The following is a 27,879-nucleotide window of genomic DNA, read 5'->3' as shown; positions in this document are numbered from 1 at the left end:
TCATTCCTTCTTGTGGAAGAGGCCTGGTGAGGTCTCATTGTTGGGTTCAGGCATGACTTGAATCTTTTGGTTTTTGAGGGCGGCTTCCCTCATCTTGTAATACATGAACTCGTTCTGCTGGAACATGCGCAGCTCCATCTCTGTCTGGACACGCATGACCTGAGGGACACAACAGGTTACAAAACTTGTGACACAGGGCATCTCAAAACAAGGGAATAAAAGCACTGCCTAAAAATGGGGACCGTCCTTCAAGGTTGTCCTAGGCCGTGTGATGACTGATTCAACTTAACCTAGGTGTCCCACCAGCATGACCACAGAATCACAGAATGTTAGGGATTGGAAGGGACCTCGAAAGATCATCTAGTCCAAAGCCAACTGGACACAAATACCAAAATACTTCCTCAAACTTGGTTGCTTGTGTACGATGAAGGTGAAGAAGACATTGGCCTTTCCTGCACTCAGCTCTTCCACAGGCTGTTGGGGTGCCTCATGCTCCCAAAATTAATGCAGGACACAGAGGTGACGCTGAATGACTCTGCTTCCCATTCCTGTGCTGGACCTGACCTGTGGTGTGATCCATCACCGGGGTGGGGCTCAACTCACATGGGAGAAGGCAGGAGAGGAGCAGGATGCTCAGCACCTCTTGGGCCATGTCACAGCTGCATCCCCTGCATCCCAGGATTCACCGTGAACAGAGTCATTCCTAGTGCTGCATTATGGCAGAGGCTCAGGAGGGATTCTAGGAAAACTTTCTATGCCTGTCTGTGAGTTTATTCAACCCTCAGTTTAGGAGAACAAAGATAAGCATGTGCCATATATCTGCTATTTTCCTCCTGAAGTGGGAAGCAAAATACACAAACGGAGGTGCTGGAGTCTCGGACTGTTCTATATATAGGCAAACGGTCAACAGACAGGTTTGCTTTAGGTGCTAGATACTCATTTTTCTGATTATATAAATTTGCACTAGTAAAGGTTATAGCTCTGCTATACCAGGGACTAGACATCAATAAAGGATTTCATTTGGTACCATGTGATATTTTTGGCTAATAAAGGAGAATGCTATAAAGCCAACAGGTCACATCAGGTGAGTTAAAGGCTAAAGAAATTATAGATCCATAGATGCCATTGTAAATAGCTCATCATAGCTGAGCAGATGTGTTTCCCTGGGATCTGCAGCTCTGGACTGTGAGGTGGGAAATACACCTGTCAGCCATTTGAGAAGAAAACACATCGCAGCTCAGAGGGACTGGGAAGTGGTGAATAAAGAAAAACTGATACCAATAAAGGAAAGGGGTTGGTAAACTGGGAATATCCACCACACACAATTTGATATAGTCAAATTGTAACGTCATCTCCACCTGAGTGAAGCAAAATCAGGCTGTTGGAAAAATGAGAGGCTCCATCCTAGGGAGCTTAGTGGCCATTTGTAATGTATGTCCTGGTGCAGGATAAAAGCTATTTTTCAGGGATTAAAATTCCCCATAGGAAGGGACATATGTTTTTCATCAGACTGTAACATAATCTAGAGAAAACCACAGCACTACTAAGAAGCAGTGAGTACTTGATATATCTCTCAGCTCTTACATATGAGTTGTTTCTACAGGTTGGATGTAATTTTGCCCAGACAGACAGCAGAAACAACACGGGAGATGACACCTACCTCCAGGTCTTTGGTAATTGGGTGCGAAGGTCCATGGGTTATCAGGAGAATGGCATAGGCTTTACAGATCAAGCCATGCCCAGCTTCGATGAGACCAGCGTGCCAGTGGGTCACTCCTGCCCGCATCACGGCCATCCCCAGCTGTGCATTGTTGGGATGGTATATTTTCCTGGATAAACAAACAAACAAACAACATTGAATAATTTTAGTTCAGGAAAGATTTGGGCTCCCAAATGTTTGCCAGTGATGTGATATGTTTGCCAAAGAGCAGATTGTTTACTCAAGTGAAGAGCCTGTTGCATTCAGTGCCACACAAACATGCAGCCCTGCTGAGAAAGGGGCAAGAGTGACACAAGGACACAGGTTATCTGAGGACACGAGTTGTTGTGAAAGAGGATGAACAACCTGTGAATGTGGAACGCTGGACACCTGGGTAGGACAAAGCCAAGCTCTGTCATTCCACATTATTTTGAAACAAACACAACCCCGATCTGACCCAACAGCCCAGATGGGACCAGCTTGACTTCAGACACTTAATAAAGTGCTTAAATTGATAATGTAACAACACTAGCTTCTCATTCAAAGTGGGGAGAGAAATGGGTGGTTCCAGAAACTCCAGAAATGTTTATCTCACCCTCCAGAGATGTGTCTCTGCCTCCAGGGACTATCAGATCTCTCCCCTACAGTCAGTACCCCAGGTGGGCAGGATGAATCTTGGCCTCTACATCCAACTTCAGAAGCTCAGGCAAAATTAGAAGCTGATTTACCTGAAAACCTGCCTTCAAGGGCGTATTTGGTATATTGAATTGGCAGATCTTCAAGGAAATTACTGCCGTCCCTACTCTGGACTGAGAACCTGAGAAATGGGGAGGGGAAGCAATTTCTTCTGTGTCATTGAATGAGTTAAGTGCCAGGGCTGGGACACGAAGTGACTTGTCAGGCCTGCAAGCCAGGAGGGTTCACTCCAGACTCTGTCACCCCTTTGACAAAGAAAAAAATATCCCAGGCCTTTTGGGATAGAACTGACCAAAAAGGCAGGCGATGGGAATGAGATGGTCTCACTAGGAGGGTGAATGAAATGACAAAATTGGCATTTCTCTTCTGTTGGGTAACCCATGGGCAAAATGGTTTCCATTACTTTTTTTTTTTTTTTTTCTAATTAATAAACATCAGTCCTGTAGTAAAACCTCAGTAATAATAAAGTACATAATTTTTACTGTGAGGTTCGCCCTGGATCTATGTGAACTAAGCCTGAATTTCTTTATTCTCACCAAGCCTTTACCACAGAATTTGTGCATACTAATTAGCCAAGACAAAAATCTGTGTATTATTCATGAGTGAAGGGTTATCTTGAGTGACAGCCATTTGACAACAGCTTCTCTTTTCTCTGCAGATCCCCCTTCTCACGGGGTGCAGGAGAACCATCTCCTGCAGTGACAGCCTTTCTGTCCTACACCCAGGCTCTGTCTTGCTACCAGGGCAGCCCTGAGATGCTTCTGAGACAAAACAAAGAGGTCAATGAAAGAGGTACCCAAGCCATTTGCTGGTTACAGTTCAGTACATCAAGGTGTTTAGGAGCTCTTGTGCATTTAGGAACGGTCTGGTGATATAATCAGGTCTCAATCTGAATGCCCTGGTGGGAGCAGACTAAGAAAATTATTCCTATAACACACTGCCTAACATTGCATAACCAGAGAGAACTGCCCAAAACAGAGCACAGACATACAGGTAACCGTCCACCATCCTCTTGGCATAGTCAGCTGCTTCCTCAAACATCTGGAGGTAGGAGAGCACCTCGGAGGCAATGCTGAGGATCCTCAGGAGGTAGATGTTGGTGTCCCCCAGCACAGGCTCCTGTTTCTTCAGACACTCACGGCACAGCTTCACAACCTGTGCCCGGGGGAAAGAGGGAGAAGAATGGAAAGTCAGAGCAACTTTGGCCCCACAGCTGTCACACCAAAGCCCTGTGGGTTGCATAGTCCATACCAGTCCCAGAGGCCAAGTCAGCCTCCATGAAGGTTGGAGGCGATGGAATATGCTTTGATGTGTCAGGAAACATGAGCATAGTCAAATGTTTGGTGCTCAGAGCTTTTTATCCCAGGGTTGCATTCATAAAACTGATGGGGAAAAACAGATGTCTACTGTTCAGGAGAAGAAAGACCCCAGGAGGTTGGTTTTGTCAGAGACCAAGTGCCTACAGGACTCTTATACCTCAACACCATCCACTCAACCTGCTACAAGCACTTGATGCAATAAATGCTCTTAATGACCACATGGGGCTGGAGACATGCAACTGTACTGTCCCATGCTTTACTGCTCTGTCTGACCCCTGACACAACATCCAGATCTCTGCTCTGGAGGACTTCAACCTTTTCACAAGTAAGCTCAAACCCAGAGGCTGTTGCTCAACCTGGAGTGTTTTCCTGGAGCTGTTACACTCTAAAGAGAACAACTAAATATTTCCTGAGTCAGCAAAATAGGAGGAAAGGGAGAATTGACTTGAGCTCTCTCACCACTTTGATCTGCGCTCCAGGTGGGATACAGGTCTCCCACACCACACACCCAACCTCAGCAGTCAGCAAATGAACATCATGCAGAAGCCAGGAGGTGAAGAGGAGACCAACACAGGCAAACACAACCCACGGATCAATGTGGCAACCGTCCTGACTGTCTTGTCCCTCTCCCAAACCCGCTGTCCTCCTTTTTCTGAGGCCACCTGGCAGAGCTGACTCATTACACTTCCCAGTAACTCATGGGTTTTGCCCAGAAGACCCTTGGTTCAACTCTGGTGTCAATCGGAGGTGCTGGAAGTCACTGCGATCTCCTTGTATCCTCACTACAAAAGAAAACAGTCTGCGACATTGTCTTAGACACAGTTGTGCTTTACAGAGGACAGAAACCAGTGTCAGCTTTTGCATTTTGAGCTGCTAACAAGGCTGGAAGCATGTGGGGATAATCAGGTCACAGCAATGGGGGTTTTTATCATCCTTAAATAACTAATGCGGAAAGGGACGGGACAAGCTTTCCCTGGCCATCCGTATACAGCAAGAGAGCGAAAGCAACAGGACTCACTTCATGGTAAAGTCCTTCCATGCGGGCCTTGCTGATCTTCTCCAGCGTGTCCTTGGAGAACTGGATGACCTCCTTCACCGTCTCTGCAGAAGGCTGGGGACAACATTAGGAAAACCAGTGAGGAAAATGCACTGCCTGATACATGCCAAAATAACTTGGTTGAAGAGATGCTTGTTCTGCAATTTGGAAACCCAAATCAGCTCAATGAGATGCCTCTCACATTACCTGCAACCTTCCTACCACTGGCTGTATATCCCAGTGTGCCCTCAGACCTGCCTGAGACTGGGCTGAGATGGTCCCGCTACCAAGTTGAGAGGTGCTGCTGACTTCGTAAGGGTGTTGCTCATCGGAGTAGTGACCCTGTACATCTGGCATCCATAATTAACCAGGTTCCTCGACTCTTCCCTCCACTTCTCTCCTCTGGAAAAGCAACAGAATTGGCCCTGCAACTGGGAGGTCTCAAGAGACACCAAAAGGTCTCAAGAGACACCAAAAGGTCTCAAGAGACACACCACATTGGCTGTGAAAGCCACTGATCAGTGTGTATCAGGTGCTCCCAGTGCAGTTGCCTGAAGGAAATGTCTAGCCTCTGTCAGGTTAGACACGAGGAAGAATTATTTACACTGGGGGTGGTGAAACCCTGGCCCAGGTTGTCCAGAGAGGTGGTGGATGAACCACCCCTGGAGACATCCCAGGCCAGGCTGGATGGGGCTCTGAGCAACCTGATCTGGTGAAGATGTCCCTGCTCATGGCAGGGGTGGCAGTGGATGAGCTTTGAAGGTCCCTTCCAACCCAAACTATTCTATGATTTCTGTAAAATGAGGGTTCTGAATGACAGCTCTGTGAAAAAGGACAGCAAAGATCATTAAGTGTCACCCACTCTGAGAAATGCTGTCATTAGGTCCAAACACCACAAGATGGTTGACCTCAGATTTCAGCCACATCCAGAGAGTGAGATGAGTTTTCCCACACCCCTGAAAGAAGTTTGGCTTTCACCATGTGTTTGAAAGCATGATGCACATCTAGTCATGCCTGGCAAAACATTAACCAGCTCCTAATTAGCTGCCTCCTCTCCCTCCATTTAATGCTGAAATATAGTATTATTATATCCAGCACCATCATTTATCTTCCATTTTTCTGAGCCTTTCAAATTTGCGTTTTCAAACTATTCTAGCATCGCAGCCTTCCTTTAGGTCAATGGGAAATCTGCAATTGGCTCCCAGTCGTGTGACTCCAGGAGCCTGCAGAAGAGCCTGGTCTGGAGACACACGGTGGAGCCGGAGCACAGGGACCTCTGGGTGCCGATCAAAAGCAAAGACCCAACGTTGCAATGAAGGAAACAAAGATTTGGAATCAGGTCTGTGGACCTGTGATGCTGGTTTTTTCTCACAGCTGGTCAATCAGATTTCTGAGAAATCTGTGAAATTCAGCTAGTTGTGAACAGCTCTTGAAAGTTTAGTATGGAAGCAAAACCAGTAGCTTTTCAGAGTAATACATCCCTCATCTATTTATGGATACATATATATGTGTTATGATTCATTATTCTATATTATTAGGCCAAAGCTATCAGAGCTAATCAGATTTTGGCAGCTGTTGGACCAGCATGCAGGGTGTCCTAGTGTGCAAAGGCAATGTTAATGTCAGGGCAAATCACATCGCTATGTTGGCTGAGTAAAGACTCCTAGAATAGGTACTTTGACCAGCATTTCTGCAGCAGCTTTGTCTAATAAAAACCCTCTCTTGCATTTACTAGACTCCCTAAGCCTGTTGCCATTATAAACAATAGGAACTTTGCTACTATTTGGAAGGGGTGGAGGACAGGAGGTCGGAGCGGCTGTTGAGGATGTAAGCTGTCAGTCTTGCATATATTCATAGCACTTTTTCCACGCAGCTGCGAGCGCTGCCTGAATTCCAAAAACGCGATACAGCCGGTGTCCAGAAAACGTGCTCTGCGGGTGAGGTCAGTCTGGATACTTATTGTCTGTGGAGGGAGTGTATTTTCAATATCTGAAATCATGCACCTTGCATAGGTACAGGCTTTTTCTAGACAAGTACTTCAGATTGTGGAGGACGTTTACCCAAAAGTGCACATCTTCACACTGCATGCTGTAGGGCACCTCTAATGCTCATGGAAAGTGCATTTCACTGCTTGGTCAAGGCTTGATAGCAGGTGCTGAATGAGAGCTGAGATATTTCTATGCCATCCACTGGAAGAGGTATGCAAAAATACTTGTACAGAAAGTCAGATGAAAATTATTCTGCATCAGAGGACTGAACTTTGGGATAGTTAACATTAGAAGTAGGGACTTCAAGGTTTAGCTTTAAGATGAAGTTTTGGCAATTTAGTAATGGGATTGTCTGGCAGGGTCTTTTGCACTAGTGGGGAGCCCTACAAGCAAAGAGTTTCATCTAGCCCAGTGTCCTACTTCCCATGGGAGCTCCCTGATACCCGTTTGATCCTATTTCTCCAAACATTTCCCAAGGACAGACTTTTGCTCTGCAATATCCAGCCTTTCCTGACTGCCACCTATATGAAAAAAGAGTCATGGGACTAAGCTTGGTTTTCTGGTAACTGTGCAACTCAATGACCTGATAATACATTAAAATGTTCTTGCCGTGCCTTGTCTTGTCTTCCCTTGTACACTTTGTAAAGCTTGCAGGAGTAGAAACCTCCTAAGCTAACAGTGCCACAGAGAGAAAAAAAAATGAGCAATTATATCCTTGGGCAGAGGAACCAAAAACAAACTCTTAGACCTACCAGCGTGCTCATAAACTGGAGCCACTGGCCAAGCAACACATCCCACTGCCAACAGCAGGACATAGACTTACATCCCCCCACCCGATGACTTGTGAGACCTCCAAGGAAAACACAAATTACTTAAAAATGAAAGGTGCAACATGTTAAATCTCCACAGTCAGTCTGCCCACAGCAGCAACACACAGAGAAATGTCAAGCAATGGTACAAGATAGGGACAGACTTTTCAGCAGGGCTTGTTGCTATAGGACAAGAGGTGATGGTTTTAAGCTAAAAGAGGGGAGATTCAGGTTAGACATGGGGAAGAAATTTTTGTCCCTGAGGGTGGTGAGAGCCTGGCCCATGTTGCCCAGAGAGGTGGTGGATGAACCATCCCTGGAGACATCCCAGGCCAGGCTGGACGGGGCTCTGAGCAACCTGATCTAGGTGAAGATGCCCCTGCTCATGGCAGGGGTGGCACTGGATGAGCTTTGAAGATCCCTTCCAACCCAAACTATTCTATGAAACTCCCTGTGACAGGCCTTTGTAAGGAGGGACTGAAATTTCAGGCTTCCCTCCTGCCCAGAGCCCATGTGATGACACACGGTACACACTTTACAAACCACACAGCTTCAGCAGACCCTGCTGAGTCCCGTCACCATGAACTACCTGCAGCGCATTTTCTGTTCTGCTGTTCGAAACTTTGAATTCTTTTCAGTTAAAAAAACTTGCACATATGTTACATGATAGGGTTTAAACTGGCCTTGTGTGGTGGGCTCAAATTGGTGTGGTCGATCAAGGTTCAGTTTTGTTCTCATTTTTCACATTGTCGCTGGTTAGGCTTCTGCCAAGATCTGACTCTCTTGCTATTGAGAGTGTCCCCTGGCGAAGGAACCACAGTCACAGAAACACAAAGATGCCTTTGGTGGAGGAGATGCAGCTGCCTCTGGGTTTGGACACAGCAGGACAAACCATACCTTGCCTTCCCCCTCCTTCACCGCCAACATCAGGTCATCCTTGATCTGCTTCTTGCAATGCTCGCAGGTGCAGTCGAAATAATATTGCTTCTTCAGCTGCTTCCGCCGCTCCTCGCTCACGTTGAGGAAATCCACGTAGGAAACAGTCAGCTCGTCCCCTGGAGAGATCTTGGTCAGTGCCCGCAGCTCAATCCTGGGTGCAAAGGAGACAATATATGATCTTGGAGAAGCAACAGAAGCGAAGATGCAACCACAGAGCCAGCGGGGACAAATCCTGCGACCTGCCCCTGCCTTGCAGGGCTGAGCCCTTACTCTTCAGAAAGGCAAATGCAGAGATGGGCAGCAGTCTGGTTAACTGAACACAGAGCAAAACTACAGTCACACCAGTTTCTCCTGCCCCTCTGCAAGTCCCTGGCAGGGACACGTAAGGGTCTGACCTATAAACAGATTACAGCCCCATTATTTGATCTGGGTAGAGGCTGAACCTAGGCATAAAGTTTTATTATGTTGCAGTAGATCTCACCAGAAGAAAACCCTGAGATCAGAAATACACAACGAACCTTGTAAAATGCTGAGTTTGGACTTTGGGTCTTATTTTAAGTACTGCTTTGCATGATACCCACACATCCCTGGCTAGACTCCCAGAAACCAAGCTGGTCTGCTTTCGGTATCATTTTCACTTGGAAAAGTTACGGCACATTCACTCTGGGTCCTTGGTTAGAGATTCCCTCACCCTGTTCGTGCATCTCTACATAAAGGCTTAGAAACCATTTTTTTAAAAATAGTATATTTTTTATATATAGCCCATTTGACCTGATATTGCTAATATTAAATCCAAGGAAATCGACAGTCTATGTTACTAAACCAAAATCTACAGCAAGTCCTTAATGTCAGGCTTTTGGAAAGCCAGGTCTTGGCACCTGCCTTGCTCTCATGTCTTTCTTCGCAAAAGGTCTTGAATAACACGGACACTCAAAACTGTTCCTACTACAAGATGGACCTGGGAGGACCTGCTGGCTCCCACCTGAACACAAGAGGCTTTAGATGGGACCCAGTGAAGGTCTCACCAAAGGCCAGGTGGTGGCATAGGACCCAAAGATCTCACCAGGTGCATCAAAAATAAGTCTTCTGTTGAGGGCAAGACTTTTTCTGCGTGATCATATTTCTGCAAAGGGATTGTAATTCCTTTGTGATTCCCGTTAAAACCTTTCAGTACATCTGAGCCTTTCAGCTGTACAAAAGCTGCTGTGAAAACTACTCTCTGAGGCTGGTCTTGACCTTCTCTGGGTGTCAGATGATATCAACAGCATATTTAATACCAAATTTTTCACTAAACATGCCATCATCACAAAGGGCAGCTATTAGTTATATCGCAACAACAGGATAATGCCAGACAGAGAAAGGTGCAACCTGCTATTCCAGGAGAAAGTGCATGAAAAAAAGAGCAATTCCCATCAGAAAGGTTTACATGTATAAACATTCCTGTTCACACTTAACAGGATCCTCGTTATAGGGAGTCATGCAACCAGAGAAGCAAAATCAAAGCCTCTGACTTTTATGATGCCCCTGATAGCCCAGGCACTGTTGGTGTATTTTAAGCAGCCATCCCTTGTGTCGAGGGGATTGACAGCATTCCAGATAAGACTGGAAACACATGGCATATTTTAAAAGCTACGGTTAAAGAGACACTGTCAGCCCAGAGCAGCACACTGAGCTCTCCCCATGCTTTTTCCCAGCGTCTGCCCCGAGCACCAAGGACTTTGAAAGACGCACACACAGGCACTGATAACCTGATAACTCCAAACTCAAATTGCTCCAAAATAGCAACTCTAATCAGAAATTACACTCATTCGCCTGTTTTTATGGTCCTATCTATAATGCATTGTCAATGGTGAAAAAGAGCACTTTAATTATTTCACATCTTATTTGATGAAATTACAAGTTTGCCTGAAATTAAAGTTTCAAGACAACAGTGTCCCTTTAACAGGACTGACTACAATATACCAAGTGCAGTGAGCTAAGCAGAGAACTTTTTTTTTCATATATTTTCATGATTTCTTTAGTCTAGATCAGGTAACAGTGGCATCATTAAAAGGTAAAACATTAATCAAGTATTATGATGAAAAAGGATGAAGCCTCCATCTCATGGTATCACTATTGTAGTCAACACATTCAACGAGCACCGTTTGCTGCAGAAGAAACGTGGACTATTTAGTATGTCAGTAATGCAATCATTTCTCATTCCTAATACGCAAGGTTTTATTTTGGGCTGTACAAGATTAGCGAGACCTTGTTCTGACTTTCATGCTCTTGCCATAGGCAGGGGAGGAGAAATGAGAAGTGGAGAGGGGAAATACTGACAGGGAGGAAGGCAAGGCAGAGAGTGGGAAGACAAAGAGGAAATTTGCAGTATTATCGCTATAATTTTAATTTACTACAAAATGCAGAGTTAAGTGAGGTTTGGGTTTAGTGGGGTTTTACAATTCAGAAAATGCGGGAAGTGAAATTTCCTGCAAACAGAGGAAGAGCCTCAGGCTGGTCGCAGCTTCTCCATTAAACAGGGGCATGAGGGGTACAGGGAAAGGGGGAGGATGATGCTTTCAAGACTGACCCACCTCATCTGTGTGTGGAACATTGATCTTACAGCCTCATGACTGAAAGACAAAACAAACATCTGCAGTTTGCACAGGTACAAGTACAACAACAACAGAAAAAGGGTACACACATAGGGCATTGGGACAAAGGGGTTCCCTGTGCCTAGCTCGTGATTCACTGCATGAGAGCTTCACTTTTTCCCTGAAGCTGCTATAACCAAATTTCCCATCACTGGGATGTGGAGGATTTGTCAGAGAACCATCCTGGCACTGTGATTTTAGGAATGGTCTCAGCCAGGGGGTGTGCAAAACACACTTCTGACATTTGGCAGGGACGAAGGGGATAGTTCTGTTGCACAGAAATGCCTCCACTGACACCAGTAGTTGTGCTCTTCGAAACACAGATTGAAGTGGAAATCAAACTGGCTTATCAACAACAGGGACTGTGCTCTGCATGAGGAGTTTAATGAGTCCTCAAGTCCAATATTATGCCTTGAACTCTAATAGAGAGTTCAGCTCATACAACAGGGGCTTATCATCATCTTTCCACACAAAGACTTCATAATTTACCTGTCCAGTTACCAGCTGGTCAAGTTTACCAGGGTACATGTGGGAGCTTCAGCAAGCTACCTGGCAAACAAAACGCCATTCCTCTACTTACCTCCCAGAAACTCAGACTTCAAGGTTGCTATAACTGCTAGAGACCTCCTCCACTTCCCAGGCTGGCTGGAGCCTCTCTCCATCATCCCACTATGGATCTGATCCGGGGCAACTGGATATCAGAGCACAGACTCCAACCTGACTTTGGATCAGAACCTATTTCCCAACAAGCGCGGGACAAGGTTCATCCTCATGCAGTTTTGGTTTCTCTTTGCTCCTTTACCAGTTTATTGAGAAACTCTGGTATAACTTTATCGAGAAAAACCAGCAGCAAGAACTGGAGTGCACAAGCAACGTGTTAGTTAAAGAAGGGGAGGCTGGGGTGGGAGGGGTTAACTTATAGCACATAAATATAGTGAATTTGTAAAATCTTAAGACCTAGAGGAAAATTTGGATGAAATAATGTGGCTGTGCAGTTTCTCGAAAGCAGTTTCCCACAGTTAATGTCTTTTACATGATGCAACTTGCTGGATCAGCAGCGGTTTGTATCTGCTGTGGCCCAGAGGCTGGGAAGTGCAGAGCATCCCTCCCGGGAGCTGTGCTGGAACATCCTGGTATCTCTCACTTCATCTTCACATCTCACACATCCCACAGAAGCTTTCTTACAGGTTTTGGGTGGGACTGGGGAATGGCCAGCAGCTTAGGGCACCCTGCACTCACACGTGACTCGGTTTGCAGTAACAGTCACAACTGTCACTAGGATCCCATTGCTAAAGAGTTAATCAGTGATTAACAGAGATGGTGCACTCTCACAAAGATGAGGGTTGTGTTAGGAATGGTTATAAACACATCAGCAGAGAGTGATACACAGCTGGTCACAAACTTTGATTATGAGAAGCTCTTCGATTGTGGGTTTGGTATAATCTTTAATAACTTATTAACTGTAATTTTTCCTTGATTATTTACATATAAAACTTTCATATAGGGGGTGATCTAGGCAGCTACTTAGTACTTTATCTTCCTATTTTGAGCCTGGTTTCAAAACTTGCAGAAACGAGGGAAAAAATCTTTGCTGGTTCACTGGCTTTGGGATCAAAGCCAGTGTATTCTTTAGTGCATCAGATGATAAGTTTAAAAATAACAACAATGAGAGAGAAAACAGATCCTCTTTAGAAAGAAAACCCTGCTTGGTTTGGTTTGATTTGGTTTGATTTAGTTTGGTTTAGTTTGGTTTAGTTTGGTTTTTCTGAGCTAGAGAAGGAAACAAGAATGAACAGATTTTCTGGGGCAGGGACCTGACACCGAGGTGAGCAGAGGCTGCTGAGTTACCCAATAGGACATGTCCCCACTGTGCCCGAGGAAGGAGACCCACTCACTTGCCGTTGTTGAAGATGACGGTGCAGTTGGGCCAGCAGTCATGGTTGGCCTGGCAGAGGTTGGGGAAGATGCCCACACCAACAGCCTGCAGTCCTCTTTGGTCACTGAGGGTAAAGCCGTTGCAGCTGATCTAGTCCCAAAACACAGGTGGGATGAAATGTTAAAAGAGAATAACTGAACCCAGCCTCATTCGTGATTTTTCAATTCTCACCGATCCTGTAGAAGAGGTGTAGCTTGAGCACCCCATCTCCAAGCTTTAGGGAGAAAGGAGGGGTGCCTACAAGGTTAATGCAGAAAGTATTTGCAGAAACCACATCTTTAGGTGGGATAAAATATCAGAAGAGAAGCAATGCAGGACTCAAGCAGATAGACCAACTCAGAGCTGGGCTGAGTAAATGCTGCAGAATATTGCTGTTAATATTCATTTGGGATGTCTAAGATAAATTTGGTTTGACCATGCGTTGGTTTCCTTATATTAATATTTGCTTCCTGCAAATAATTCAGAAAAAGGTCACAGGAAAATTAATTTGAGGCAACTCAAGCAGACCGTTGGCAGAAAGCAAAGTTCACACTTATTAAAACAGGTGGCAGGTAGAAATTAACCTTGTGAGCTGCATTCAACCTGGACACATTTCCTGGGTGGCTCACAGAGCTTATAAAACACAATTACTACTGTTTGCTAACGAGTCCCAAACAGTTTTCAGAATTGCTAGTTTTGCATGACATATATACCAATAATTATACTTTTCTATATGGCACATTATTATCATCACGTATGAGTGGAATAATTTTTAGTCACAAACATGACCAAAGGAAGTATTTACAAAGAGAAAATACGATGGGATGTACCAAAGAAAATAATTAATTCAGTTGCTAATTATTTCACTCTGTTAACAGTTTCATTTCCTTTCTTAACTGATTCTGTACTTTATTTGTACTTCATTACTTCTTCACAGGCAAGTTATGTCAGTCACCAGTACCTGGGTCTCCCTGTGCCCAGTGAACTGGATCTTCTTTATGGTGTGGGTACCAAAGGATTAATATATATATTAAACCAGATCTCCAATATTCAATTATAACCTAAGTAGATGGTGTTTCAAAAAGATGGCCCACACGTGTTACAATTACACAAAAATTTACAGTTTAATGAGTTATCAAGTTGTAGCAACCTTTTTATAAATGCTCTGTGTTCCTTCCACCTGCTGTATGGACTGTAGGAGTTTCATTCATGGGCAGTTCATGGTTGCAGAGATATAGTGATTTCAAATTGGGCCCATCTTTCTGAAACACGCTGTATATTTAGTAAAAATACATGTAAATGTATTTTCTCAAGTCTTCCAGGTGCAGAGAGATGCTCAGTGGGACTTGTGATGACCATGCAGCACCCAGGGCTGAGTGGGCCACTTCCCTGCAAGGTTTGACCGATCAAAAGTTTCAGACCTTGTCCTTGCTGTGCCTCAGCTTCCCAGTGTCAGTGCAGAAGGGATGCAGATGTGGAATGCAGCAGAATTCAAACAGCCTGCAGCAAATGCCAGTCTTAGCTCTCCAAATTGCTCCAGCCTCTTAAGGGCAAGAGAGGGCTGAACTGAGCTGCCCGCAACTCAGGCCAGCTGGAGACTTTCTCTAGGAAGCTGGAATTAAAAGCAGCCCCAGAGAGTTGGGTTTGTTCAGCCTGGAGAAGAGAAGGCTCCAGGGAGACCTTATTATGGCCTCTTCGTACTTAAAAGGGGACAATAATAAACATGAGGACAGACTTTTTAGCAGAACCTGTTGCAAAAGGACAAGGGGTGATGGTTTTAAACTGGAAGAGGCTGGACATGAGGAAGAAATTGTTTACAGTGAGGGTGGTAAAACACTGGCCCAGGTTGCCCACAGAGGTGGTGGGTGCCCCATCCCTGGAGACATCCCAGGCCAGGCTGGACAGGGCTCTGAGCAACCTGAGCTGGTGAAGATGTCCCTGCTCATGGCAGGGGAGTTGGACTGGACGACCCTTAAAGGTCTTTTCCAACCCAGACTGTTCTATGACTCTACAATTTGCTCTCCCACCCCTCTGACGTACCACCCCAAATATGTGGGAGATGTACTGCATGCCGAACTGCTGGCTGTGGGGCGGCCAAAACTCGAGGAAGCTCTCCACGTCGGCACGGAGCTCCTTCTTCTCCTCCTCATCGAAGCTGTCCACGTGGTTCTGCAGGTCATCGATGGAGACCAGGCAGCCTTCTGACAGCCCGCTGCCTTCCCTCTCGATCTTCCACATGATGCGGGCAGCCAGCCTGGCCAGGAGAGAGCACCAGAGGTAGAACCACCACCCAGTGCAAGTATAAAGACCAAAAAGGCCATCAAAATTCATATCATGGGTGGAAAATTGTGTACAGACAGACTGAGACAGGCTCAACATTGCGTGGCTGATGGCTGGTCACCATCCAGGGGCTTTTGAAGGAACGGGAGACACAGGGATTTGCTCTGGAATCTATGTTCTCATCTGGAGAAGTGCTACAGACCCTCCAGATCCCCAGCCCTCCATGGCAGCTCTCATTGCCTTGGGGATTTCATTCATTTTCTTATGATGAAATTAGGATGTGAATCCAAATCAATCTACCCTGTAGACAAATTGGGGAAGAGTCCATCTCCTGTTCCATTTTTCCACCTACTCCCCACTTTTCCACACCTAAACAACCTCAGGCAGGTTTTCCTCACCACATTCAACTGCAGGAGAGTTTCTGGGGCCCAGCACCAAAAAAATAGGAGGATCACAACCTCCTCACATACCAGGTGCTTCTCCAGGTCCGCATCCCATCAGCTCAGGGATGCTCCTGGCTTTTCCCAAACCACCTCCCACCGCCACCCCATCCATATCAGGCCACCCAGCAGTTGCTTGCCACACTCTGGAGGGATGTCCTGTCCTCTCCCACCATCCCCAGGCTTGACAATGAGCCAGGGAGCCAGGACCTGGGGCCAGCTCTCACCTGATGTTTTCAGTGGGTGCCTTGCCATGCCTTTTGATAGCAGAACACTCATTTTTGTGGTTCAGCCAAGCCGCTCGCTGGCAGGTCCGGTCACAGTAGTAGGCAAACTTGCACTGGCCGCAGCGGTGGAGCCTCTCCTGCCGTTTGAAGCAGGTGTGACAGATGACATGCGTCAGGCTGGAAGGACAGAAGGACACATTGGCTCGCAACTCAGTGAAGGGCCAGTTCCACCCAGTGAGGGTCTTGCCACCTTTGCATCCCTGGGCTCCCCACACCCACTGAGGATGGACCCTCTGAGAGTTTTTGGGAGGATGGAGAATCCTCCCACCCAACTTAATCCTCCGGTGCTTGCCCGCTGCTGTTGTTTTTCTGTTTGGCTACACCAAAGAGGCAAATATTTTCTCTAAAGCAGGACAGCAGTAAAGCATTCCCCGGCTCCCAGCCCTGTTGTCTGCAGCCCATCTGCTCCTCCTCAGCACTGCCACAATTAATAGGACCTTCAGTCTGTTTTTATTTTCTGTCTCGCCCGTGCTGATGCACCAGCCACCCTTTTGCTGAGCAGAAAGCAGATGCCAAATGAGCCTGTGGCTCAGGCAAGCATGAAGAAGAACACAAAGGCAAAGAGCCAGCCTGAGAGCTCCACCTGCCCACAAAGCCTCTGAATTTGGCTGAAGTGAACCCCTCTGAGCACCAAGGCTGTCTTGAGCCTCACATGGACCAGCTCACAAAATGGAGCAGTGGCCGCCACCATGCCTGAGACTTAGGAAAACATTGGGTGAGATGGAGCACAGCTCTGAGCCATCCTAACTGCTGTCCTAAGCTTTCCTTAGGCACAGTGTGGGGATAAAAATGTACATCAGAAATGCTCTGCTAGAGAGCAGGCCAGAGCTGTAGCACAAGGAAGAAAACTGATAGATCAAAGTGCTGGCATAGGGAAACCCTGTGTTTGTGCTGCTTGAAACCAAAATCTGTTTCCATGGATTACAAAGCAGCTTTGTCACTTCTTTTTGTCACTAGGCCAAAGGTGTGGCTGTACTGGACGAATTGCACTTGGCATTTGCGGCATTCTGTTGGAAGTCACATGGGGAAACAAAAAAACCTGCCACCTTCAAGGTAGATCTTCTCATCACAGAGTGGTTTATGTCTTCTCCTTCCTTTGGTCGTGGTACAAGTCTCCTGGCTGTCCATCATCAGGACACAGCAGCACAGAGCCCTGGACCAGGTGGGCTTGGGGCTCTTCTGGTCCCAGTAACTCCAGACAGATACTTGTCATGGATTAGTGAAGATCTGAGGGACCAGGGCAGGCTCCCAGCTGTCCAGCAGATCCCCAAGTATGAATGCCAAGGCATGAATGGACTTTGAAGGAACATCAGGCAGCTGAAGACAGAGGAAAGATGAACTCTCAAGAGCCCTCGAGGGCACTGATGGGGGTAGGACATGGGGTGAGCTGGCAGTAATGCCAAGCTCAGGGAGCAGTACTTGCATTTATGACCATCATAAGATTTTATTAATAAAATTAGGGGATCTTTCATTTGCACAAGGCTGGTGTGTTGCTGAGCGGAGAACATCAATGATGCACTGCTGGTCAGTGGCCCAGAATATGCCACCCATGGGGGTGTCGTTAATCATTAAAGATAATGAGAACAGTGCCTGATGTTCCCTGCTATCAGGGCATGAAGTCCTCCCTGTTTAGTCCAGCATCAGCTTTAGCGCTGTGCTCTTCAGGACACTTAAAACCTTCCTGCAGACAGGCCAGCAGTGCAGATTTCTCCTCCGAATTCAAAAGCCTCTGGTGCCAGCAGCAGTGAGTGCTGCTAACCAGCTATTCCGGCTCCTGGCTCTTCAGTTTAACTGGCTGAGAGGTTAATTGTGAGTTAGACAGTCAGGGGATAACTGGGAAATACTTTTCAAAAGGAACAGGTTTCTTGTTTGGGGGTTCAAAACAGGATTTCCAAGAAGCATCCTATGATTGTATGCATGTAAGTATAACCAAGGCTAGGGGAGGAACACATCAGAGGACACTGATGAAGAAGTCTAACCTCATGGCCTTCCTCCCAGAGTTTCCAGGGCCCCAGACCAAGAAGAAACCCCTTTCACATGTCCAGCTGTTTGCTCCCAGGACTTAATCCATTGGGAAGGAGGGGGAGACACTTTGGTCTCCTGCCCAAACAACTTTGGGAGTCTCTCCTTGCTGCTAGAGAAGGCTTTTCACTGCCTGATTTGGTACCCCCAGCTGTCTACTTCTCCATGCAACCTCTCACTTTATCTCTGCCTCCAGCCAGGCTTGACAGTACAGGAGAATTTGAATTCCCACCACTTAGACATTGCTGGTCTGAGGAGGGAGGTTCTCCTCATTGCAAAAGCTCACTGACCACAGAGGCTTCACCACCAAGGAAACATTATCATCACACACAGCCCATAGTGGGGAAACTGAGGCTCAAGGAAATAAAAAAATATTGATGATCACATGAAGATGCTGTGCCACAGGTGGGAATCAGACCCACAGTTCCAGAGTCCCCAGCCACAAAACTGTCCTGCCTCTCCACTACATATATATATATATATAAATACATATGCATATTTATATCTGTCACAGTACACTCAAAATGCACTTTCATTCCTCTGGCAGTGCTGCATGAGCTGCTGACACAACCCAGCCTGTGCTTCGGCTCTTGCAGGGTAAAGAGCTCCACTGATGTAAAGCAGAAGGCCATTGATTTAGAGCAGGGACAGACCCACAGCAGACAAAACCACGTGTGAAAATGAGGTTTGGAAGGTGAGAGTGGGCAGTGCCTGTGCAGGGGAGGGAGCACAACGCCAGATCAGCATCTGGAACGGGGAGTGGAGGGCACGTGTCTGGGAAAGGGGACACAGCCAACTCCATTAAGTCAAATGAAAGAGCTGGGAGCTGGTGAGAAATGTGAGACTGTGCTCTGTCAGCTGTCAGGTCAGAGGGGCAGAGAGATGACACTCCTTGTAAGGCAAAGGATTGCTGAGAGACGATAAAACTTGCGTGGATACGTTGTGCTGGGAAGCACGGGGAGATATCTCAGGCAGGGGAAGGGGTCCCTCTTGCCGCCTGCGCGTTTTGAGGGTGGTCAGAAAGAGAAGAGGCAGTTAAACAAGTTTCCCTGTAAAGAGGAATGACAGGTCAGAGGAAAACCCAAGTGCTCAAAACCCAAGTCCTCAAACAGGGGCTTTTCTCCCCTCAGCTCTCTGAGAATGGAAAAATACTGGTGTGAGGTCTGCATTTTGCTGTTTATTGTATAGGGTGCCCAGAGCTCCCAAAGGAACCCCAGCTGGCAGAACTCACCAACAGCCCTGGAAAGCCCTTGTTTCTGAGGAGAGGCAGAAATGCACAAAAAAACCCCCAAAAGTTATATGGGGCTTCCTGAGGAGGTGAAGGAACAGTTCATGTGGTATTGATACTGCAGACACAACTACTCACAGGGTAATCTGACTGGCAGGTATAAGAAATACCTCATCTCTCACAAAAGAAGACTGGGGTTATTGATAATGTGCATTACCAGGACTCCAGAGGCTTGGGCTCAACTCCTGGCACGGTACAAAAATCAAGAGACCACAGGTATTTGAGATCTGTTGCCTAAATCTTCACCAAACATTGTTCAAGCACTGCTTGGCCATGCAAACTCCTGCAGTCCTGGAGGTGCTCAGAGCCGGACGCCCCAAATGGGATGGCAAAGTGGGTCTCTCCCTTGGTCCCAGGGCTGGATCTTCTGACAGGCTCTGATACCATCTGTTCTAGAGGCAGACAACACCAAGGACAGCAAAGGCTTGCAGTGGTCCAGTGTCCCCGTCATCCCCTCTGCAATGGTTAAAGTGTCCCAAGGATGGGGGGAGCAGCCTGAGGTCACCAAGTCTCTCAGCTTGTGGAAATCACTAAGCTCTGTCTGGCCTAGAAAGTGTCTGTCACAACTCAAAATGGCTCCAGGTAGCCCAGATGGAGTTTTCTCCCCCTGTAAAGAGAGCAGCCCATGCCATGTGGTCAGGATGATGGATGGCCAGGCGGCACTGAAGGTTTCTGGAGAGATTTGTGGTACCTCCACAGGAGCTCTGAAGGTTTGAACCCTTAGACACTCACAACTCAGTTTCCCTTGGTTTAACACAACAGCTTTCTGCTGCGCCCATGTACACCATGGCCTCTGGGGTGATCTCCGGCCACTCATTCATTGACATCTTCCACACATAGTGAGAACTTCTTTTTTTTACCCTGCCCAAAAGCAGGATCGTCATTAGCACAGTGATGTGTCCAGCCTTTCAAAACCTTGCCAGGTCAGGGATTTAGGATTGACTTGGAGGGCAGATGCCACTGACTGACTCACTAAATGACTTTCTGTGGAGCCTCAGGTTTCCTTGGCCTCTCACCCAAGTGTCAGCCCAGCTGAACTCTGCGGGGCTCACGAGCTCTGATGTTACGTGGATGAGACACGCAACTACAACTAATTCTGGATGTAGCTACAGTCACAAAAGCAATGATTCAATGTCCCAGTCAGCAAATGCAAGAGGTAACAGCACTGTCAGCTAAACCATGGCTCCCGCAAGCACGGCTCTTGGTGAAAGCAGAAGAAACAAATAGCTCTTGTGACTGCTTGGATTGGATTCAGATGGATTAAGATCTGTTGGACCCGCCAGGACAGAGGCCTGAGCACCGTCACAGGAAATGTATTAACCTCATCTCTGAGACATGCACAACCCAAACATCTGCCAGTCATCTCCCATCCAGCACTCACAGCGTCTCATTCACTGATCTGGAATCGTAGAATCATATAATAGTTTGGGTTGAAAGGGACCTTCAAAGCTCATCCAGTGCCACCCCTGCCATGAGCAGGGACATCTTCACCAGCTCAGGTTGCTCAGAGCCCCGTCCAGCCTGGCCTGGGATGTCTCCAGGGATGGTTCATCCACCACCTCTCTGGGCAACCTGGGCCAGTGTTCCACCACCCTCAGTGTAAAAAATTTCTTCCCTATGTCCAGCCTGAATCTCCCCTCTTTTAGTTTAAAACCATCACCCCTTGTCCTATGACAACAGGCTCTGCTAAAAAGTCTGTCCCTATCTTTCTTATTGGCCCCTTTTAAGTACTGAAAGGCCACAATAAGGTCTCCTTGGAGCTTTCTCTTCTCCAGCTGAACAACTCAACTATCTCAGCCTGTCCTCATAGGAGAGGATGAAAGATTAAAAGATGAATTTATGTTCAAAGTTCCTTCTTCATTCATTAGATGGAGGCTTTTTCAATCATGCATGGATTCTGGAGATATGCTTTGAAATTCAAGAGCCAATATAAAATATCCAAGTATGCATGAGAGTCAAAGTCCCAGAGACAAAACCATTTTAATAACAGAGCCCACTCAAGCAGGGTCTTCTGCTGACTTAGAAAAACGAGGTGAGATGGCTGTAGTGAAAAGGAATAAAAGGAGGATTTCATTGAATAGCTAATGGACATGGTGAGAAGCTGCCAAACTATTTAACGTGAATTTATTCCATTCTGTACATGACAGATGACACACACAGATGACCTAACTTACACCTAAGTCCACCTGCTCCATATTTATTATTGGCTGACTAGGCATCTCTGTCCTCAATGTCCTACAGAGGACAACATAAGAATAGCCTAAGATGAAAGCAAAGTCAACTTGGCTTTCAAAGGAGAGGCTGAAACACTTTATTAAACACAACAGCCTAAGGAAATGCACCTCCCCTTTCAGCAAGGAAAGGAAAAGGAGTGAATATCTGGCTTCTACTGAGGATACCTGTAATGGTGAATTATCAGCATGAGAATCGTTTTGGTCCTTTAAAAAAGGGGGTTGGAACTTAGTACGTTTATCTCTAAATGTCAGGGATGGCACATCCCAGTTTGTCTGATTTGAGTAGCAGATTTATTTTGGAATAATTTTAGACTATTTTAATTTTAGTCTTTAATTACAGGCTTTCTCAGCCTCTTTTTAAAGAGGTGGGGATGTAGTTTCCTTTAAAAAAGTTTGGTTCTCTCACAGGTTTTATTTAAGCTTTTGGGCAAATGAAACAATAATAAAAAATCAAACCCCAGAACAATTTAAACAATGTGAATATGATCACGTTAGCTCTCAGTTTTTATTGGTATAAAAGAATTTGCTTCCTTCATTTTTTCAGAGTCATACTGGTATGGAAAATTTTACATTTCTTGTATCCATAAGTCATCCCAGCTACAATCATTGAGCTCCTCACGTTTCCCTTGGAAGATGTTTTAGGCCTGCTTCATACATCAGAAAGGAGAGCAAAAAATTGCATGATCTCAGGTTTTTAAGCAATTTGCAGATCACTCATCAAGCAGATCTTCAAGTGATCATGGCTTTCTACCACATGATGCTGTTTGCCTTGACTACTGGTTCTCAAACCCCGCTGGTTAAAGAGCAAACCTTCTCTTGACAAAGGTTGGCAGAGATTTATATCAGGCATCCCCATGCCTGTAGGAAATGTAAACTCCTACGGGCTCCAGAGCCAAGTGACACGGCAGAGGAGAAGGTCACATACTGTACATGGAGCCCAGGCGACAGGAATGCCTGAAGGTGGCAGAGAGGAAAGGAGACCTGGGATCTTCAAAGAGAAAGTGAAGAAGAAGGAGGGAAAGATTAAACCCCAGCACATAAGCAGAGCACTAGGGGAAGTTTCACTGAGAGGTAATGTTAGCGAGGAATGCACAGGGGCTTTGCTAATCCAAAAATCACACCAACAAAGTCAAAGAATCCCTTGAAAAGAGATATTTCCAGCATTCTGTATCTATTTTAGGGCAAAGCAAGCCTAACACTGGTGTTTTCCGAGAGCTATTTCAGCTGGTAAGAGTGAGGCTGATTCAAATGCAGATCAGACAGTGTGTCTGCACTTTATCCAAACAACAAATCCCAGAGATCACATTGAGTTCTGCACCCTCTTTCAATCAATATTCACTGTCTCTCCAAACAACCTGCTCTAGTTCAGGTAGAGATAACAGGCTTGATGCAGGAGTCAACACCAAGTGGCCGTGTGTTAAGCAGAAGGTTCTAGAATCATAGAATCATGGAATGGTTTGGGATGGAAAGGACCTTTAAAGGTCACCCTGTCCAACCCCCCTGCAGTGAGCAGGGTTAGCCTGGTGAGTCATACCCTGGCCTTGAAATCTAAGAAACTATGAGCTTGCTGATGTCTATAGGAACTTTCTTTAGCTTTACTTTGAGTTTTATGAACTTCTGGACTCAGTGTCTGTGGCACTAGGTAAGAAACCGCTGCTCAGGTGACCATCATTGGGTTGAAGAATACAAGCCCTCACCAGCCTTAATGACTCTGGGAACCTTCAGTGACCTTCAGGGCCCCTGTGACCTTCAGGATCTTCCAGGGTGGGATGCAGTCTGCAAATTTAGACACCTAGATGGGCTCATCTGTACCCTCAGTGTCCAAGTTCCCATCAAAACACTTAGTGGAGTCTGGAAAGATGTTCAGCTCAAAAGTAGGTGTGTGTTTGGTGCACACTATAGTCCTCCATTCATTATGATGGGCACTTAGGGGTGGTTTGACTCGCTTGGACACAGGGGTTTAGTGTTATTTTAGGCTCTGCAGGGACACCCATCTGGCCTGAGAGGAGGCCTGATTCTCATAAATCCTGTTTTGTACCTGTCAGCCCTAAGAGGATGTCTGAGACACCCTGGGGCATCTCAAATGACACTGAATGCCAACAGCACCGAGTCCTGCCCTTAGCACTACACAGACACTTATAGCAGACCTTCGTTTTGAGTGTCTTAATTCACAGACTGAGTCCCAAAGCATGTTGCTGGACAAGCCATCACATCATCTTGTTCAGTTAAATCAATGGGTCTTACTTGTTGAGCGTATGATGGCTGATTATAGCATTTTGTCAAAGAAAATATTTCTCCTTTTCCTGGCAAAATAAAACTCTCAACACCTCCTCAAACTCAACCTCCCGCTGAAAGACAGACATTCATACAGACATTCATACAGACATTCATACAGTGCAGCTGGGCGGCAGCCTCAGGTCCAAATTACTACAGCAGTTCCCCACATCAATACACAGAAAAGGGCCTTGGCATCATTTTAGGCCAAAGCATGGTGTATCCCCACTTTCTGCTGTGAGCACCTGTCACTGGATGCCGAGATTACTTGTCCAGGCTCCTTGGATCCCTGTACAGTTGGGGCAAAAAGGTTTGTTCTTCTGATGGTTCCTCAGAGTTTCTGCTATGCAACAGCCCTGTGGAGGGGTTTCTCGCTTACACACCTGAAGTTAAACACCTACAGCAAGTAATGCAAATTTTTCATTTCATAATTATGTTCTTCACAAGGTCAAATGATGTTCAGTTTTTATGGGGCTCCTGTTTCTGAAAAAGTAACAACTCCCATTTTTTGGCATCTTTGTGACCGGGCACAAACACAACCCACTTCCCATCCTGCAGTACAGCCAACCCAAGAAAACAGTTGTATCTCTGATGATCTGCTCCTACTAATCTGACGAAGAGACCTTCCCTTTGCCTGCTGTGTCGCCACATCACATGCAGCCACGTAGCACATCGCAATGTGGCCACTATAGCACGATTGCCACCTGATTCCATCACTTGATTTCCACAGCAAAATCATGGGCAAGATTTCAGGGGCTCAGCACCCGCACTGGAACCAAGTTTCCAAAAGGACTGAGCTCTTCAAAGGGCTGCGAAGTACAGACCAGCTCTGCATGCTGGTGCTTCTGTGGTGCCCTTTGTGCACAAAGGAAGCTGAGCTCTGTGGAAAATCTGGTCACCAGGACCTGAGCTGAGAAATTAAGCCCACCAATCACTCATATTTGAATTGCCTTTCCACAGTACACATACACACTGTTTTCAGGAAGAGACAAAGATGTTGAATGGAATTAGGATGAGGGACTCTGGAATTAGGGTTTCCCAATGCAGGGTGAGGCATTTTTTAACGGTGTAGAGTCAACACTGGTTTTAGGACCAAAACAGGTCTGTTGGTGGGCAGGGAAAAACACATGACTCTTCACACCGAGGTGTTCAGTCTAGAGAAGAGAAGCTCCGGGGAGAACTTATTGTGGCCTTTCTATACTTAGAAGTGACTGATAAGAAAGATACAGACAGACTTTTTAGCAGGGCCTGTTGTGATAGGACAAGGGGTGATGGTTTTAAACTAAAATAAGGGAGATTCAGGTTAGACATGGGGAAGAAATTTTTTAAACTGAGGGTGGTGAAACACTGGCCCAGGTTGGCCAGAGAGGTGGTGGATGAACCATCCCTGGAGACATCCCAGGCCAGGCTGGACGGGGCTCTGAGCAACCTGATCGGAGTGAAGATGTCCCTGCTCATGGCAGGGGTGGCACTGGATGAGCTCTGAAGCTCCCTTCCAACCCAAACTATTCTGTGATTCTTGATTCACTGGACTCTTCATTCATGCAGAGGCAACAGCAGAACCTTCAGTGCAAAACCAGCCACCATGGCTCAGTGTGGATTTATTCTTGTAAGTCCTACAATGATCCAGGCTACCCTTCTTTGATAGCAATCAGTTCAATGAGTGTTTATGCAATTAAGTACCCTGCAACATTAGAAGGTACCTTCAAAACCAAAGCTCTGTGTGTGTGTGAAAAGCATCAGAGCAGTTTTCACACAAAAAAATGTATGTTCCAAATATATCTCAGGCCCAGGATATCACCTGTCAATGAGCATTTAGTTGACACCACCTGCTTCAGAGATTTTGGGAATACATTTCACCACTTATATAAAATGCTTTTGGATTAAATGCGCCTCGGGTAAGAGGCTGTTACTGCACAGCAGCATAAAGAGGCAGAGGGAAAATGACTGAAGCCATCCCCATCCTCTGCGGTCGAGAGCAGGGATGTGTTTACTTTACTACTGTGCTGCTCAGTGCCTGGACCTGCCAAACAAACCCAGCCTGGGGAGGGAGGGAAGCACATCTCTCCCCGTCCGAGGTTTGCTGTTGGAAACCTAAGCCTAAGACACAAGTCTGCAGCCTGAGAGCCCGATGTGGTGACAGTTTCTCCCCTTATCTCACATTACACCGTGACATTTGAAAATGCAGTGAGGTTGTAGTTCTTCGCCACGGGCAGCTCTACTCTGGGCCTGATGCTCGCAACATTTCACATAGAAGAAAACAAATTCTCAACCAGTAATCAAAAGGTAAAATGTTTTCAATGGTTTAAAGGACAGTTAGTGTTTTTAATAAAACATATGGAAGAAAATATTGTCCATAAGCACTTCTGAAGCAAACATTGCATCACGGCCAGATTCCAGCTAGTGACAGAAGTGAAACTAAAGCACCAAAGCTAAAAGGGCATGTCAAGGAGATGGTTTCATCATTAACTACTGTAATTGGGCTCGGCGTTAAGAATTCTGGAACTTAACACTTTAAAATAAAAAGTAACATTTTTAATATGAGCTCTTGCAATGATGTATTAGAATACAACTAGAAAATGTCATTGCTGCTATTGTAGAGACTCATGAACATGTTTACCCACTGATAGTACAAAGGCAAGGAAAAAGTGAATGAAAAACACAAAACCCCCTTATTTCCTGCTCTCTCCATTTAATCTCCAATTCTCTGCTATTGCAAGGTCACACAGTATCACGAATTAGCTTCAGCTACAAGATGATCCAGATTAAAGCAACAACATGAGCTCTGCTTGCATCCCAGACTTCATTCGCAGAGCTGAATCAATCAGGGAAAGCTCAGTGAGGCAGAATCACTCACCGCCCTATTTTGTGTGCAGAACATTCACTGAAGTCACTGGTAGTTTGGGGCAAATAATTCAGTTTCAGGACTCACCATGATGCCCTTGAAGAACGCTTACAAACTTCCTAAGCCCAGAATGAAACCTTCAGCTGACGTCTAGCTCCTTGGTTTAAAAGTTTAGACTAAGCTCTCTTACAAGGCTGAACAAATTCCATTCATGTCTGAGGCTTTATTCTAGATTTATCCCGTAAGAGATTAACATGGAAATGGATTCTTTGTGTCTTTTAGCTTTCAGGGTGTTTAAGTGAATCTTGCACTGATTTGAAGGATAGAAGTGGGCATGTACCAGACACACCGGCAGTGCAGGTTGATTGACTGATGTTTGTCTTTGAAACAAGCAGCAGAAAAATTCAGTTTCTGGCTACATCAGTGTGAACAAAACTTTAAAACCAGTCTCATGCAAGAGTGAAAGCAAAACCTTGTCTCCGGTTAAATCAGTCAGCTATAAATATAAAATCACTTTAACAGAAACAAGATCATTTGCAGATCCTCACCGGCTTCAGGTTTGAAGGCAGCGGACAGTGAATCTGTGTGTGCAGCTGGGAGCTGGTAACACATGAGCAGAGCACAACAAAACTCACTTCTATCACACATTATACACAGGAGGCTCCAGAAAAATCCATCTGAGATTGCCGTACCTGAATTACACTAAGTCCTGGCAGCTCACTGGAGTGTAACGTGGGTCTGGTTTTGTGAGGCACTGAATACACGCAACTTTCACCACATTTGTAAAAGCTGAGGGCACCGAGCACCTTGCAAGATCATATCCTGGAAACAGATTGCACTGTATTAAAAGTAAAAAAGCTGATCTGAGCCCAGGGAAGGACATTCCCTGTAAGCTGTGAATGCGTCTTTACAGAAGACTTCCCCTTGCACCCTCCTGTGATGCTGTCCAGACGCTTTCAAACTTTCACCCGCCCAGCCAGATGAAATTTTGCATCGAGACGACTTTCAGCCTGTGTTTTACAAGCACTTTCCTCTTACCTATCAAAAACCACGGCTGCATAGGCTGGCTCCGCAAAGATGACATCCCCGGGCAAGAATTCCTTCTGCGCTTTCAAGCCCCTGCCTTTGCCTTCAGTTGTGAACACTTCGACTGACTCCATTCCCCCTCTGGTCAT

At 46.0% G+C, this 27,879-nt stretch overlaps 1 protein-coding gene across 2 annotated transcripts; it reads right to left on the bottom strand.

Annotated features, from left to right (window-relative positions):
- SMYD1 (SET and MYND domain containing 1) lies at positions 1 to 27,879 on the bottom strand (the record flags this gene model as incomplete). Of its 2 annotated transcripts, XM_080343160.1 has the most annotated exons (10): positions 1 to 159; positions 1,661 to 1,829; positions 3,387 to 3,550; positions 4,733 to 4,825; positions 8,445 to 8,637; positions 11,060 to 11,098; positions 13,015 to 13,145; positions 15,075 to 15,288; positions 15,982 to 16,158; positions 27,743 to 27,879. In XM_080343160.1, 10 exons carry the CDS (start codon positions 27,877 to 27,879, stop codon positions 1 to 3), a joined length of 1,476 nt encoding a protein of 491 aa, XP_080199286.1. The 2 variants fall into 2 exon arrangements, with proteins under 2 accessions (XP_080199286.1, XP_080199287.1); XM_080343161.1 differs by lacking the exon at positions 11,060 to 11,098.

Source organism: Nesoenas mayeri, assembly GCF_963082525.1.
Source record: "Nesoenas mayeri genome assembly, chromosome: 4".
NCBI classification, from domain to species: Eukaryota; Metazoa; Chordata; class Aves; order Columbiformes; family Columbidae; genus Nesoenas; species Nesoenas mayeri.
The sequence above is the reverse complement of the archived record's forward strand: the minus strand, read 5'-3'. Positions and strand labels throughout refer to the sequence as shown.